The sequence below is a fragment of the Ochotona curzoniae genome, unplaced genomic scaffold, assembly GCF_017591425.1.
Source record: "Ochotona curzoniae isolate NIBS_2020 unplaced genomic scaffold, NIBS_Ocur_1.0 contig_3520, whole genome shotgun sequence".
NCBI lineage: Eukaryota > Metazoa > Chordata > Mammalia > Lagomorpha > Ochotonidae > Ochotona > Ochotona curzoniae.
In genome coordinates, this window is record NW_024465894.1 from 6593142 (window position 1) to 6608030 (window position 14889).

Here is a 14889-nt window from a genome sequence, read left to right on the forward strand (position 1 = left end):
CGTCACTGGGGCGCGCCGCCGGCCGGCCCGGAAGCTGGGCGCCGAGCGCCGCGGCGTTACCCGGGGAACCGAACCGCCGCCTTTCTCGCCTCTGTCCTGGGACGCTGTGCAAGCGGGGCGAGATGGGGTAGGCGAGAGAGCACGCGTGTTTGCAGTTAGACAGAAATGACTTCACAGCGGTTGCGGTAGGGGGTTAGGGACATTGGCTCTGGGATTGGATTGCCTGTTTTGATTTTAGGGACTAGCGAGGCAGTGAGGACTGAGTTAATCCGTAACACACACACACACACACTGCCATCTGTTATTCCTCTTCGGAAATTACAGCGGCCTCAACCCTTTTTGACTCTTTTAAGCCACTTTGAATTAGCTTTATTACCTGCGCAAGATTACTGGAGGGGGGAGGTTTATAATAAATCTTGTATGTGTAAATGTATGTGTGGATGGACTTGGGAATGTTAGGTCATCAACCCATGGTCATTATCTCTGCTCGGAAATCAGCTTTGTCATGATAGGGGGCGACTTCCTGGTGTCAAACTTTCGCCTGTTGAGGGGGGTTTTACCCTGTGCCTTGATTGTCTGCTGCCCTTTAACTCCACAAGACTAAGCAAGCAGTGGCAGTGGACGCTGTTACGTTTGTCCACAAGGCTGGTGTCGGGCCAGGTGGAAGCCAGGAGCCAGGAGCTTCCTCTGAGACTTCACGTGGGTGCAGGCGCCCAAGAACTCGGGCCAGCCTTTGCTGCTTTCCCAGGCCACAGGCAGGGAGCTGGAGTGGAAGTGGGGCATCTGGCATTTGAACTAGAATGCTGGTGAGGGCTTAGCATGGCACGCTCCCATGCCAGCCCTCCAGACTCGTTCTTTTTAAAGAAGATTTATTTGCAAGGTAGAGTTACAGAGCAAGAGAGTGAGAGCAAGCGGCTAAAAGCCTCACCCTGAAATTGCATCTCATCTTCTATGCAAGTAACAAGAGCCCAGGGACTTGAGTCATCTTATGCTGCCTTCACAGGCAAATTAGCTGGGATCTCAGTTGGAAATAAAGGAAGTGGGACTCCAAGCAGCACCCCATGGGTTGCAGGCAGTGCAGGCAGTGGGCTTAGCCCCTTGTGGCATGACTCTGGCCTCGGTAATTTCCAAGTGTTGTGGCCCTTTCTGTCCTTTCTAGGGTCACAGTGTTGTTTGATTTCGCCAGTGTTGTTTTCTGGTCATTTTCTTGTGAAGTCGTGCCTTTATCCCTTCCCGCAATTGTTTCAGCTGTCGCCGTGGTCATCCAGGGTTCCCTTTGTTCCTTTATCCAGTGGCCGTCTCTCTATTTTCCCCAGCCATGTTCTAGATTGCTCGTCAGTGTCCAGGGGGTGCTGTGTGTGTTGCATCGTGGAACTGGATCCCCGCCATCCCATGCTGCCTTTGGTAGTGCCAGGAATCTTCTCACACACCCACAGCCAGTGCCGCTTCTTGCCAGGAGGAGACATTCGCTGGCACACAGAAGACTTGGGGACTCGGTGTAGGGCTGTGCCCTCGGCCTGCCCTCTCCTGAGGCAAATTGGAAGCGTCTGGCCTGACTGAAGCTCTTCTCTCAGGTCTCAGCATCGCCATGACGATAAGTGGCCTCTTCCTCCTGAAGGCGTTTGTTCTTGCGTCTCTGGCAGCCTGGGTTACCTCAGGAGAGCTTGGTGAGTGACCTTTGGGGGAGGCTGGCCCGTGGGAACAGGAAGGGATCCGCCGAGATGTCTCCCGAGCCTCCTCCTCTCCCCACTCCCCCTGCTACTCAGGATGGAGTTCATCATTGGTGGAGACGAGGGTCTGTATAGAACAAGGCTGGGCAATTCGGTGTTCTGGACAGCCCAGCATGTCCTTCTGGCTTTTCCAACGCTCTGAGCACAGAGCTGGGATTTCTGGTTGGCCTATCTAGAGGTCCCAGCTTTTCATTAAAGCCCCTGGAGTGTGAACAGGATCACCCCAGCATTATTGTATCTGCAGAATGGCTGGCTGGTCCTTTGGTGCTGGTGTGTGTGTGTGTGTGTGTGTGTGTGTGTGTGTGTGAACAATTGTGTGGTAGGTGGGGGAAATGATTGCAGATAATGTTGGTACAGGAAAGTCTGCAGAGCCCAAATGTTCTGGAAGTACCCTTGGCCTCCCACACCCCATCATTACTGAACCTGAGGTGCTGTCTTTGCAGTGAAACCTGGAGCCTGTCCTCCTGACAAGAACCCCTGCAGAGACTTGTGCCAGGGTGACGACGCGTGTCCAGCCGGCCACAAGTGCTGCAGCACGGGCTGTGGGCGGGTGTGCCGAGGAGACCTTCCCAAGGGTACGTTGGCCTGAGGGGAACAAAATGTCTGTCCCCACGGGCTATCCGGATTTGCCTCTGCCCCACACAAACCTACCTCCCGGACTGGCCTTTGCCTAGCGAATCCCACTACTCTCTCCTTTGGAGGTCCCTCACCCTTTGATCAGTCAGTTAGCACTCCAGCTGTTTGCCTTCTGTGAGTGCAGCTCTGCCTGTCAGGTCTCCTACCTTGGACTTGAATTCCTGGGGAAGCCAGAGGGTGGAGTTGGGAAAGGAAGCCTGTTTAAGGTAGGGATTTTGAGAGACCATAGCATCACACATTTTTTTTTTTTTTTAGCTGTAAACACCTTATTTATTTAAACCTTAAGATTTAAAATCTTAAGGTTTTAGTCTCAGGTTCCTCATCTGGGGAATTAGAACAGCTAAGGGTCAAAAGTGATTTTCCTGGTGCAAGGTCATGGTTTGCTGTGATTGTCAGCCACTGTTAGTTATTTGTATTGTTTCTTTGCTTTGGTACCAGGGTCAGAAAGCTGAAATGAGGCTCAGGGCTTCCTCCCTCCTTCCTCTGATTGCCCCTTCTGCCTTGCCTAGCACTGGACATCCTAGTCTCCTTTCTGTGGCCATCACGCCCTTTTTTCTTTTCTTTTCTTTTGCTGCAGGGAGGAGAGGAGAATGCCCCAGGGTTCTTCGAAAGCAATCCTGCTTCAGAAGGTGCGTCAACGATGAGTCTTGTCCGGGCGAGAAGAAATGCTGCGTGTTTGGCTGCAAGAAGAGCTGTGTGGTCCCCGAATCTGCACAGATGTTGGGTGAGAAGTCCTCCTCCCTAGACCCCATAGTCTGGCTGACCTGCTTGGTTCTTCTTCAGAAACACATACACCCTCCTGTTGCTGGTTTTACTTTGGAAAAAAAAATAAGTGTCTGATACATTTTGAGGCTTTAGAAATAAAGATGGAGGAGGAATACCCAGGCCATGCTGTGTGGGAAGGGCAAGCCGGGTGTGTCCTTATTTGCAAGCAGGTGTGATGGCTGTGGGGTAGTTCCCACCGCCAGCCGCGGTGCTCTTGGTTATACGCTTCTCCGAGGAACTACAGAGGGAGAGCAGAATGGAATCAGGATGCCTGCGGAGGGCGGCTCCCAGTTCCCTTCTCACTTGCTTCTAGCGGGCCAGTGCCCTCCTCGTGCACGCACATGTCCTGTTGGAAATAGGTCCTGCTGAATTCTGATTCTGGTATGCAGGTATTTCTAAGAGATGGCTTTTCCCACTTGGGAGGTCCCCATAGCCTAGATCTCCATTTCAACATATATACCTTCAACATGGTTTTGGAAGGCTTGCTGATTGCCAGTTCTTATCGCTGGAGCCTCATGAAAGTAACAATGGATTACGCCACAGCTAGCAAGGCTGGCCTCTGATATGGGACTGCCATTGGGCATTCTTGCTGCTCTGCTTCTCATCCGACATCCTGCTGGTGTGCCTGGGAAGGCAGTGGATGGTGGTTCAAGAGCTTGGGGGAGAACTGGATGGAGTTCTTGGCTCCCAGCTCTGAGCTGGGCAATCCTGGCTGTCGTGGGCATTTGGGGAATGAGCTAGCAGATAAATACATCTTTTTCCCTGTATCTCTTTCACTCTGCCTTTCAAATAAATAAATAGATATGTAATGAAAGGAAGGGAGAGATTTTCCAACCCCTGGCTCATTCCCTGAAAGTCTCTCAATAACCAGCTGCACATGCAGAAGCCGGGGGCTGGATCTCTGTCCAGGTGTCCCATGTGGGTGGCAGGAACCCAGTAATTCCAGCTGTGTTCTGCTGCCCCCCAGGCTGCAGCAGGAATCTGGATCAGAAACAGCAGTGCTAGGACCAGACGTGCACTCCAGTTCCAAGCGGCAGCTCAACCCTGTGCCAAAATGCCAGCCCCCCAGATGTATACACATTCTATCATGATATCTCTCTTCGCAAATGTTGAGGTTTTTTTTACTTATTTTACCCCCAGGAATGATGCTAGATATATAAATTAACTTAGGAGGAACATGACATTATAATGATGAATTTTTATGTCTTCTCCCATTGTTCAATTGTTTTTGGTATATTTCAGTGTGTTTTAAAGTTTACAAGCATGTCTTGAATAGTTTATATCTCGATATTTTATTTTCCTCTCAATTGTTCTAATTGGGGCCTTCCACTACCTGAGTGTGTGTTGTGGCAGTATGTTCAGGGGGAAAAGCCTGGGTTTGCGTTGTCAAGAGTCTTAGGTTCAGGCTTGGGGTTCACTAGGCCTGGTCAGCCTGTCCTTGCACAAGTGTCTTCTGTGGCTCTGGACCTCTGTTCTTTTCCCTGTAAGATGGGAAGACAAAATACAATGAAACTGGATGGTTGTAAGGATGCATAGTATGTAAAATGGCACTCAGTATACAGTCACTTTCTTCATCTTGCCTCCTAAAGGGGGTTGAGTGGGACAAACAGTTTCTCTTCCCCTCTTCACTTCCTCTCGGAAACTCTGAAATTCCATGACACATGACAACATCTTTCTTTCCAGCCACACCACTCCAGGTAGTATGTCCTTTCCCAGTTCCCACTGAAGCTGTTTGTGCCTGGCGGGGGCAGCTGCCTTGGGCAGCCTGCCCACAAGGAAGAATAGAAGTTTGTACTCCTTGGCAGGATGCTCACGGTCCAGCCCTGGGAACCTGTCTCGGGTGGCTCCCTGCCCGCCTGTAGGGCTTGGGACAATCTGGTCAGTGTTTGAAGCTGTCATGGCTAACTTGTGGGGGCCGAGGCTGAGGCTGGCACCTGGGCATAGTGGCTCTGCGAGCTGCCTGGGCCCCTGGCCAACGCAGATTGGGCTTCCTTTTCCTCAGAGTTAGGTGGACAGGCCAGAGGAAGGGTGTCCCACTGATCTAGGACCTGCTGGGGGGCATGGCTAACTTGGTAGGAGCCTGTATTTTACAAGTATTCCTCCTCCTATTAGCAGTGGTGGCCTGTCGTAAGTGTGACTCCTAGCTCTTCTGCATGCTTGGTGTGTGAACTTGGGCGAGTCCCTTTATCTCCCTGAGCCTCGCTTTTGTCATCTATAAAATGGGAGTGAGGATATTTACCTCACAGTCTGAGGATGCAGTTTAGAGGAAACGCATCTTAAGACGTCTACACTAAAGCTGCCAAGGAATGCTCAGTAGCTTGTGGAGTTACACCCAACACCGCTCTGTTGGAGAGCTTTCCCCACTCGGCTGGAGACTGACCTGCCCACTTACTTGCTTGCTCATACACTCGTTTGTTGAGTGCATAGTGTCTCTGCCTTGCTTGGCATTTGGGTAGCCAGTGGTGCTGGCACGGCACTCGCTCGTGGTGAGGAAGACAGGAAACAGCCAAGTAGACAAATGGAAAATAACCACAAGTCGTGCTGTGAGCTCTGAGGGTGATTACAAGGGCCATTTTGAACTCCGAGAAATGTGTGAAAAAATGTGCCATTTTAAACTCTGAGAATGAGAAGGAGGTGGCCATTGCGCTGAAAGCTATGAAGAGGCCATTGCAAGGGCAAAGGAAGTGAAAGGAGGCCAGCGTGTCTGGAGAACAGCGGAGAGGGAGAATGGTTCCAGTTGAGGTTGAAGGGGTAGGCTTGGGGGGTGGTGTTCAGGACTTCCCTCTTAGTTGTTATTATAAGCACAGAAGGAAGTCTTTGAGGGGGTTGAAAAGCAGGTTTGGGCCTAGTTTTTTGTTTTTTTTTTTTTAGTTATTTTGTTTGGAAGGAAGATTTACAGAGAGAAGGAGAGACAGAGAGGAAGATCTTCCAGTCACTCATTACTGCCTAAGTAGCCGCAATGGCTGGAGCTCAGCCAATCCAAAGCCAGGAGCCAGGAGCTTCTTCTGGCTCTCCCATGTAGGTGCAGGGTCCCAAGGCTTTGGGTTGTCCTCGACTGTTTCCCCAGGCCACAAGCAGGAAGCTGGATGGGAAGTGGGGCTGCCAGGATAAGAACCAGTGCCTATATGGGATGCAGGCACATGCAAGGCAAGGATTTCAGCCACTAGGCCACCAGTCTGGGCCCAGTCTAGTTTTCATTTGCTCTTTTCATGTTTGAAGAAGCATGTGGGCAGGTAAAGCAGGTGAAGCATTAGTTCAGCAACCACTGGGGTGACTTAGGTGGGAGGTGACATTGCAGGTGTGGAAAAGTGGGGGGCTGCAGGTCCTTGATCACAGGCTGTGGGACTGGGTGTGGCTGTGGACGCTGAGGGAGAGAATGGTGCAGGGTGAGGTTGGTGTTGCTTGCTGGGGAGGAATGGGTGAGGAATCAAGATTTGGATGAAGCCAGGAGTTGTCCTCTTGCCTGCCCCGCTGTGGCCCACCTCCCCTCTGGAGGAAAGGCAGCTGCTCTGGGACTCGCAGCTTTGCCTGTTATAACACATTCTGTGTGTGAGTTGGCGGAGCAGTTACCATGTGTCTGGTTGGCCTTTTTCTAAAACTCTGGTTGCCCAGAGAAAGAGAAAGGGAGAGAGAGAAATAGATTTCTTCCAACCACTGCCCATAGTAACTAGGTCTAACTAGTCCTGAGTCAGGAGTCAAGGTCCAGAAACTCCATCCAAGGTTCCCATGTGAATGGCAGGAAACCAAGTACTTAAGCTGTTATCTGCTGCTTAGGTTCATTAGCAGGAAGCTGGGTTGGAATAACCAGGATTTGAACCAAGCACTTTTGATTTGGGATATGGACATTTCCAAGTGATGGCTTAACGCACTTGCATCTCTTGCCCTTCCCACTGGGTTTTATGTTTTGGAAACACCAAGTTGAGTGAATTCCTGTCCCGACTGATGTGTTTCAGGGTGATCCTTGCTGGAATGTAGGGAATCACAAAGATTTGGTTTAAACCAAAAGAACTCAGTGCCAGAGTTGGAGGTTGAGACCCGGTTCTGCCACCTTTGGCTTTAGGCAAACGCTTTCCCAACTTGGGTGTCTGTCTCTGAATTAGAGAGAGAGAGAGAGAGAGAGACAGAGAGACAGAGAGACAGAGAGAGATAACAGAATAGAATAGAATAGAATTAGAATAGAATAGAATAGAATAGAATAGAATAGAATAGAATAGAATAGAATAGAATAATTTGGTAGCCCAGGAAGCCCTTCTTGGCTTAAGAAGCTCTGAAGTTCTAATTTCTCCCAGGAACTGGCTTTCTTATCTCAGACACAGTGAACACTGGAGCCAAGATGGGGCGTGTGACTGTCTCCTGGGCTTTTGCCATGTTACTGATTTGCTAATAACTTGGCATTTGGGGATGGTGACGATAGAGGGATGCTCTCCCCATCCAGGGCGTCATTCCCGCTCCTTTTCCCGATTTCCTGGTCAGGTGATTGTGGGAACCACCACTCATGAGGACCAGACATTGCTAGCTAGTGAAAGGCTCAAGACAGTGTCTCCAAGGGTCTCGATGAGACATGTTGTTGCAGTGTCTGTGGGAGATGTGGAAGGGATCAGAAGACCACATTGCTAGAGAACTGGATTTCAGAGTGTGAAGGAAAGGGGGTGTAGTCGGGCCTGGGGGTAGTGAGGCCTTGTGAATTCCTGATGTTCAAGTGAGAGTGTCATTTGACAGACATTCAAGCCTATTGGAGTAGGTGGGCTTGCTCAGTGCTGGTCACGAAGGATGTTTTCTTTCCTTTATTATAATTTAAAAAAAATTTTTTTTGAAAAGGCAGGTCTGATTTACAGAGAGAAGGAGAGACAAAAAGATATTCCATCTGTTGATTCACTCTCCAAGTGGCCACAGTGGTCGGAGCTAACTGATCTGAAGCAAAAAGCTAGGAGCTTCCACTGGGTCTCCTACATGGGTCCAGGGTCCTAAGGCTTTAGGCTGTGCTCTACTGCTTTCCTAGGCTACAAGCAGGGAGCTGGCTGGGAAGTGGAGTAGCAGGACATGCACCATGCCCATATGGGATCCTGGTGCTTGCAAGGTGAGGCTACTGCACTGGACCCACGAAGGATGTTTTTTGATTGTGTGAGCCTTAACACCTTCACTGAGTGCCCCTTTATTGCTTCTCAAGTTTGGCAAAAGGGAGCACAAGGAAGTCAGGATAAAGTCCTGGGACAGAGGCTGGAGAAGAGCAGGATGCTCCTGCGATTGACCACTTCCGGGTCAAGCTCAGCAACACAGGAAGAGCTGGGAGGTGCAGTGCTCTAGGTACCTAGTTTATAGAGTATATGGTTTCAACTCCACATGGAATTGATGGTACTGACTTTTCCCAACAGGAGATATTTATGTCTAGGTTTCTCAACTCTTGAACAGAGAAACTTTGTTCATTGTTACACGGATGTCAGCATTTGTCAGGAAGCTGGGGCGGTGTCGGCAGGTGCGTCTGAGGGTTTCAATGATCATATTTTCTGAAAGAGAAACATCAGGACACCTGATTTGGAAATGTTGCAGTGGCATAGACTGTTTGCAATAAGGGCTGTTGGGGAAAATCTTGGAGTGCAGGGTAAGCACCTCAGTTGTCTGGCTTCCCATGTTTTCCTTGGAGTCATATCCTGGCTTGTTCCATCACGACAGACTTTCTGGAGCCAGGCACAGGCCATCATACTTGCCTGGACTGGTTTTTTCTTTCCTTTATAAAAGCTTTAATTGCCTGTTACCTTTCCCTTCATTTCATAAATTTGAAATAAACACTGAGATGGATGAGTCATGGCGAGTTGGTTTGGTTTGGCTGCAGCCTTTGGATGCGTCTGCCTCTGAGGACCTGGCTACCTGCTACGTGTTTGAAAGGTGGAGAGGTGGAAGGCGTCTCCATTCTGTGCTGTGTTGTCCCCGACTCCTGTGCTACCTCTGGGCAAGCACTTTCTCTTCTCTGAGTTTCCTGCTCAGCAATGATGAAGGAGGAGAGCAAGCATGTGCCCGGCTGCATACAACAGAAACTTAACCAAATAGGGGTTCGTTTCTCTCACATAACAGGGAGTTCCTGGTAGGTGGCTAGGCTGGACAGGTGGTTTCATGGTACCAGCAAAAGTGAAGCTGTTTTTGTCCTTCACCAAGTCCTTGACTTGGTCCTCATGCTGCTTGCTTCCTGTTGGAATAAGGTGGTTCTACCTCTGTGACGTGTCTGTTTCAGACTGGGAAAAGAAAGAATGAGGTGCAGTTTGGAAGGGAAGTACTCCGTTTATTGAAATTCAGAAGTCACCTAAGTTATGTCTTACTTTGTGGCCACTCTGCTTGGAAAAGGATGTGGGGAAGTGCATCAGTTTGGCTGGACCTCCAGTGTTAGGTTGTCTGTAGCTACGTAACAAGTCATCCTCAAACTTAGTAGCTTACATCAGCAGTGGGTAACTCTTTCTCACAGATGTGGGGGGGCTTGGGTGACCACAGGATGTAGCTAAGGTCACTTGGCAGCTGCATTTAGCTGGGAGCCAAGTGGGGATTAGAGTGAGCTGGGTGGTCTGTCTGCCTCAGTATTCTCTGTCTGTGGGGGCCTTACCTGTTGTCTGAGCCTAGGCTGTGTTCTGGCTTGGCACTTGGTTTCTGACAAGAGAATGTTGTAAGATAAGCAGCCCCAACATCTAAGTGCCTGGCAGACTTCTGCTTGGGTCACACTTGCTAATGTCCCACATAGTTTGCTGAAGCTATACGGTGACATGCATGAGAAGGGGCCTGCACAAAGGCACGAATCTCTGGGCATGCAGTGCCTTCAAGGCCACCAGTGGAAATGTCTGCCGCAGTAAGACAGAAGGGAACACAAACGTGGGGTTGGCACGTAGTGTGTTTGCCACAGTCAGAGCTGTTGAATTGTGGTTTTTAAGCCGTAAGTGCTGAAATCAATTCCATAGTTTATGGTCGGGATCTTCTCTCAGAGAGAGAGAGAGAGAGAGAGAGAGAGAGAAATGGCAAAGATATAAAATGCCAGGGAGCACTGCCATGACACCTATAAATATGTACCTGGAATGCAATGAAGAAAGTAGTTCATGCTCTGGGCTCCGATGCTTTGACTCTGGCAGAAGTTGGTGGTGAATGTCCTGCTGACCCCCTTCCATGTGAAGAACTGTGTGATGGAGACCTGTCCTGTCCCCAGGGGCATAAATGCTGTAGCACCGGCTGTGGTCACGTCTGCCGCGGAGACATTGAGGGAGGTACGTTGACTGTTCTGGGAAGGGACACCTGTGTGTTTTCTGCACTGTAACGATGACATGGGAGGGAGCCCCAAGTGGTCTATTTCATTTTAGGGAGCATCCAGATTTGTCAGACTTCTTGTGCCCCAGAGCCTCCAACCCAAAGGAACTCTCCTAGGGCCAAGCAGACACGTTACCATTCGGAGGACTGGGGGAGGCAGGGCGGGTGGCAAGGGAGCACACCTACTGTTGCTGCTTCATCTTCATCTTCCTCTTCTCCTCCTCCTTACTTATTTATTTGAAAGGTAGAGAGAGAATCTTCCATCCACTGGTTCACTCCCCAAGTGGCCACAATGGCCAGAGCTGAAGCCAGGAGCCGGGAGCTTCTTCCAGGTCTCCCACAAGGATGAACTGTCCAAAGGCATTGGCCCATCCTCCGCTGCTTTCCCAAGCCATTAGCAGGGAGCTGTATAGGAAGTGGAGCAGCCAGGACATGAACTGGCACCCGTATGGAATACCAGCACTTGAAGAAGATGGAGGATTATTCTGTTGAGATGCAGTGCCAGCCCCCAGACGTAATTTTTAGTACAAAATTACCCCTCCTGTATGAGGTGAACTTGTGATTGGAAGCAAGTTATGAGGTGCTTCTTCCAAACGTTTGCAGAAAAAGGAATTGAAAAGATAAGTTGATCATGTGTATTTGACTCAGTGGGACAGACGCCACCTGGAATGCCCATGTTCTTTATCACAGTGGCCAGTGTAGAGTGCCGGATCCACTTCCAGCTCCAGCTTCCTGCCAGTGTGCACCTGGAGAAGCAGCAGCTGAGAGTTTAAGTGCTTGGGACCCCATTGCCTAGGTGGGAGCCCTGGCGGGAGTTCTGGGCTCCTGGCTGCAGTCTGACATAACCCTGACTGTTAGAAGGTTTTGCAGAGTGAACCAGCGAATGGAACATCTCTCTCTCTCTCTCTCTGCTTCTCTGTTTTTCAAGTAAAAATGAAAATAAATAAATAAATAAATAAATAAATAAAAGAGAAAAGAACAAGTGGGTATGGTGGTCATGGCACAGTGGGTTAAACTATTGCCCGGGACACCCACATCCCATACTGGAGTGCCAGTTAGGGTCCTGGCTATACTGCTCCTGATCCCTCCAGTGTCCCATTGAGGCTTCCTGTGAGGAAGAAATGCTGGCCCCAATACTTGAGTCCCTGCCTCCCATATAGGGGAGCCGGATGGAGTTCCAGTCTCTTGGCCTCACCCAGGCCCAGTCCTAGCTATTGTGGGCATTCCTCTCTGTGCCTTTTAAGTAAATGAAAATATAAAATATTTGCAAAATAATATTTATTTGGATGCAGAAAAGCTGAAATCCATGCCTAGTTTTATTTTTTTTCACAATAGTCTTTTTTTTTTTTTTTTCTGGTGAACATCTTAAAGACTCCTTATATGTATGGATTTTGAAACTTTTTTTCACACCAAGATAGCCTTACCTTCCAATTCCATTGTAATATATAGATGAAGGCAGTTAGGTGATGAATCTTTTGTTTCTTCACTATTTTTTAAAAAATAGTGAAGTTTTTTGAGTTCCCTCTTTTGTGCCAGGCTCCGTGGAGTGCCCTTTCAGAATCCTTGGGGCAGGTGTCATCTTGGTCTCTAACATTCCCAGGCAAAGCTGGAGGCCTTGGGGAGAGACTTCAACATAGAACTTCTAGCCTATCAGGGAAGATAGATAATTTAACAAGGCATTATAATAAAGTGTGATATAACTACGGAAGCACAGGGCAGGGGATACCGTAATTTTTCCAGGTGTCTGAAAAAGCCTCTGTGAGAAGTGACAAGGCCCAAGTACAGGAGGAGAGGAGTGGTGGTCTAGGGGGTCTCACTCCTTCTCTACTCTGCCCATCTTTGTCTCCATACCTGCAGAGCTATCAACTCCTGAGTCACCTCTCTCTTTGTGACACAGTTGGAAGACTTTGAGTCCCCTTGACTCAGAACCCCCTTAAGGTCCTTACAAAAGCCTGGACCCTGCAGCCTCGCCACTTCCCAGAGACCTTGGTTTTGATTTGATTTAATGTGGGTTGGGAACTGAGTGTTCACCTGTTCGGTCAGTGTCCAGATTCTACATGGGAGCTTGGAGACCATGAGCCGGCGTTCTGCCCCCGCCCCTTTTTTTTTCTTCCTGCTGTTTTCCCGACAGGGCGAGCAGGCAGTTGTCCCAGTGTTCTGGTGGGTCTGTGCATCGTCAACTGTATGATGGATGAGAACTGTCAGGCTGGGGAGAAGTGCTGCAAGTCAGGGTGCGGCCGCTTCTGTGTCCCACGAGGCCTGCTGCCTGAACACACCACCCACACCAACTGGACAGTCAGGTCCGATTCCCAGTCAGGTGGGTCCAGTCTGTGGGCAACTACAGACTTAACTGCTGTGTGTGGCGCATTGGCGGAGGTGCTGGGAAGGGAACTTTTAAAGGTCAAGAAGAATCTAGTTGGAGAAAAAGAATCTGTGCCACGCACAGGATCCTTCATGTAAGCAGTGTGGGCTTGTGGGAGGTTGGAGTGGGTGCAGCTCCCCAGGAAGGTCTTTGTGATTTGACCCAAACCCCAAGACTCAGCTTATGTGATGAAGTGGGGCTAGCTGAGCAACATGCCAAACATAACCCGAGATCATTCCTGAAGGCATAGAGGTGGGAATGGATGAGGCATGCCTAGGGGTTAGGTGAAGGGTGGGTGAAGGAACAGATGGGTCTTCCGTTTTCGCAAGAGGAGATACAGGGTAGTTCTCTGAGTAAGCCCTCAGTGCCAGTTTGGTTTGGATGGTCCAGGACTCGGGAGCCGAAGTTCTTGACAGTAGATAAAACTCCCTGGGTAGCTGGGACCTGGAGGGCACACTTGTGACTTGATAATCCTTCTATTGCAGAGGTCCTGGAGCCCTAGCTGTCCCGACTTCCCTGGAGCTTTTGCCGACTCTGGGAGATGTGGCTTGGCAGCCAGGAGAAGGTGCCATCTTGGGGCTGTGCCGAGCCCTCCTGGCCTTCTTGACTCTGCTTCCTTCCTCCTGCTGCGTGGAGAGTTGAGCTGGCCCTGTGTCACACAGTGGGTGTGTGTGCTTCTGTTCCCCAATACAGGCTGCTTCTGACCCTCGTGTGTGTGTGTTCTTTGGGGTTCCAGATGAGAGCTCAAGGGAGAACAAGGGGTTCTGAGTGTGGCTGTGGGAGTGAGACTAAAGAGGAGGGCTGATAGGTTCTTTCTGAGAACACTGACATGGGTGTTGGTTGAGCGTGGGGCTCCAGGAGATGCGGGGGAAGCTAAGCCTAGGATGACTCTCTTAGACTTGTCTCAAGCCCCACGGGAGGTGCAGATCAATCCCTGGCTTGGGCCTGTTGACCTTCTTGTATTGGGGCATGTGGGTTCGATGCGGAACAGGGTTGGGTAAAGGTTTTCTCCTTGCACCTCGTTCCTCGAGGGCCAGTCCTTGGCTCCAAGACAGGCAGCTTGCTCCGTCAGCAGTTTCACTGAAGGGAGGGGAGACCGCTAGATTCTTGAAACCAAGATGATTTTAGAAAGTTTCATTTTTAAAAAGTTTATTTATTCTTGTTGGAAAGGCAGACCAGATTTTACAGAGAGAAGGAAAGACAAAACAAAGATCTTCCATCTGCTGGCTTATTCCCCAAATGAGTGCAATGGCTGAAGCTGAATTGATCTGAAGCCAGGAACCAGGAGTTTCTTCCAGATCTCCCATGTGGGTGCAGAGCTCCAAGGCTTTGGGCCATCCTTGACTGCTTTCCCAGGTCACAAGCAGGGAGCTGGATGGGAAGCAGGGCCACTGGGATTAGAACTGGCGCCCATATGGGATCCTGGTATGTGCAAGGTTAAGACTTTAGCTGCTAGGCTACTGCGCCGGGCCTGAGTTCTAGTTTCTTAAGTAGAGCCTATACGCTCTCAGTTAGAAAAGCACCCTATAAATGTCTATTGAATGAATGAAAGAATGAGTGTCATTCTTTAGTTTATTCATTAAGAATTCCTTGGACTGCCAGAAGTAAACCCAACCAGCTGCGGCTTAGTCACAAAGATGTAGAATTTTCTCACGTTGGATGCAGAGGGAAGTAGTGTGGGGCTGGATGCCAGTGCCCGGGCTCCCTCCTGCCTTCATGATGCCCAGTGTCCTGGCTGGTGACCCTACAGTGGCTGTGGTAGCTCCCTCGGGAGTGGCCACAGGGAGTTGGGAAGCCAATGGGATGCCTCACACCTGGCTTCACACCTGGGGCTAGAAGAGACATCTGCCTAGACATGAGCACAGAGGTGCTGCTAGGAAGGAAGAAGGAGAGAATGCGCCTTTTGAGTAACTAGTTAGTGGACTGCATGTATCACACCGCCTTGAAGCGCATCTGGATCTGAAACCTGGATCAAAAGTTGCTGAGGAGGCAGGAGCCGGTGTTGTGGCACAGTGGGTTAAGCTACTAGTCAGAGGCCAGTCCAAGCCCCAGCTGTTTCATTCCCCATCCGGCTCCCTGCTAATGTATCTGGGAAAGCAACAGGTGATAGTCCAAGTT

The 14889-nt window shown here is 49.9% G+C and overlaps 1 protein-coding gene across 3 annotated transcripts; it reads left to right on the top strand.

Moving 5' to 3' along the window:
• Window positions 1-87: 87 nt before the first annotated feature.
• Window positions 88-13471, top strand: WFDC3 (WAP four-disulfide core domain 3). Of its 3 annotated transcripts, XM_040981073.1 has the most exons (8): window positions 88-127; window positions 1575-1667; window positions 2174-2305; window positions 2944-3090; window positions 3299-3301; window positions 10238-10369; window positions 12541-12726; window positions 13257-13471. In XM_040981073.1, exons 2-8 carry the CDS (start codon window positions 1589-1591, stop codon window positions 13271-13273), a joined length of 696 nt encoding a protein of 231 aa, XP_040837007.1. In that variant the 5' UTR covers window positions 88-127; window positions 1575-1588; the 3' UTR covers window positions 13274-13471. The 3 variants fall into 3 exon arrangements, with proteins under 3 accessions (XP_040837007.1, XP_040837005.1, XP_040837006.1); XM_040981071.1 differs by lacking the exon at window positions 3299-3301; XM_040981072.1 differs by lacking the exon at window positions 3299-3301 and having other exon boundaries at window positions 10241-10369.
• Window positions 13472-14889: the final 1418 nt, after the last annotated feature.

Bases quoted from the DNA above. Each gene is read 5' to 3' on its own strand.
- WFDC3 (XM_040981073.1), top strand. From the start codon at position 1,589: ATGACGATAAGTGGCCTCTTCCTCCTGAAGGCGTTTGTTCTTGCGTCT. The intron at 2,306-2,943 runs GTACGTTGGCCT...CTTTTGCTGCAG, and splicing joins CCGAGGAGACCTTCCCAAGG to GGAGGAGAGGAGAATGCCCC. The intron at 10,370-12,540 runs GTACGTTGACTG...TTTTCCCGACAG, and splicing joins CCGCGGAGACATTGAGGGAG to GGCGAGCAGGCAGTTGTCCC.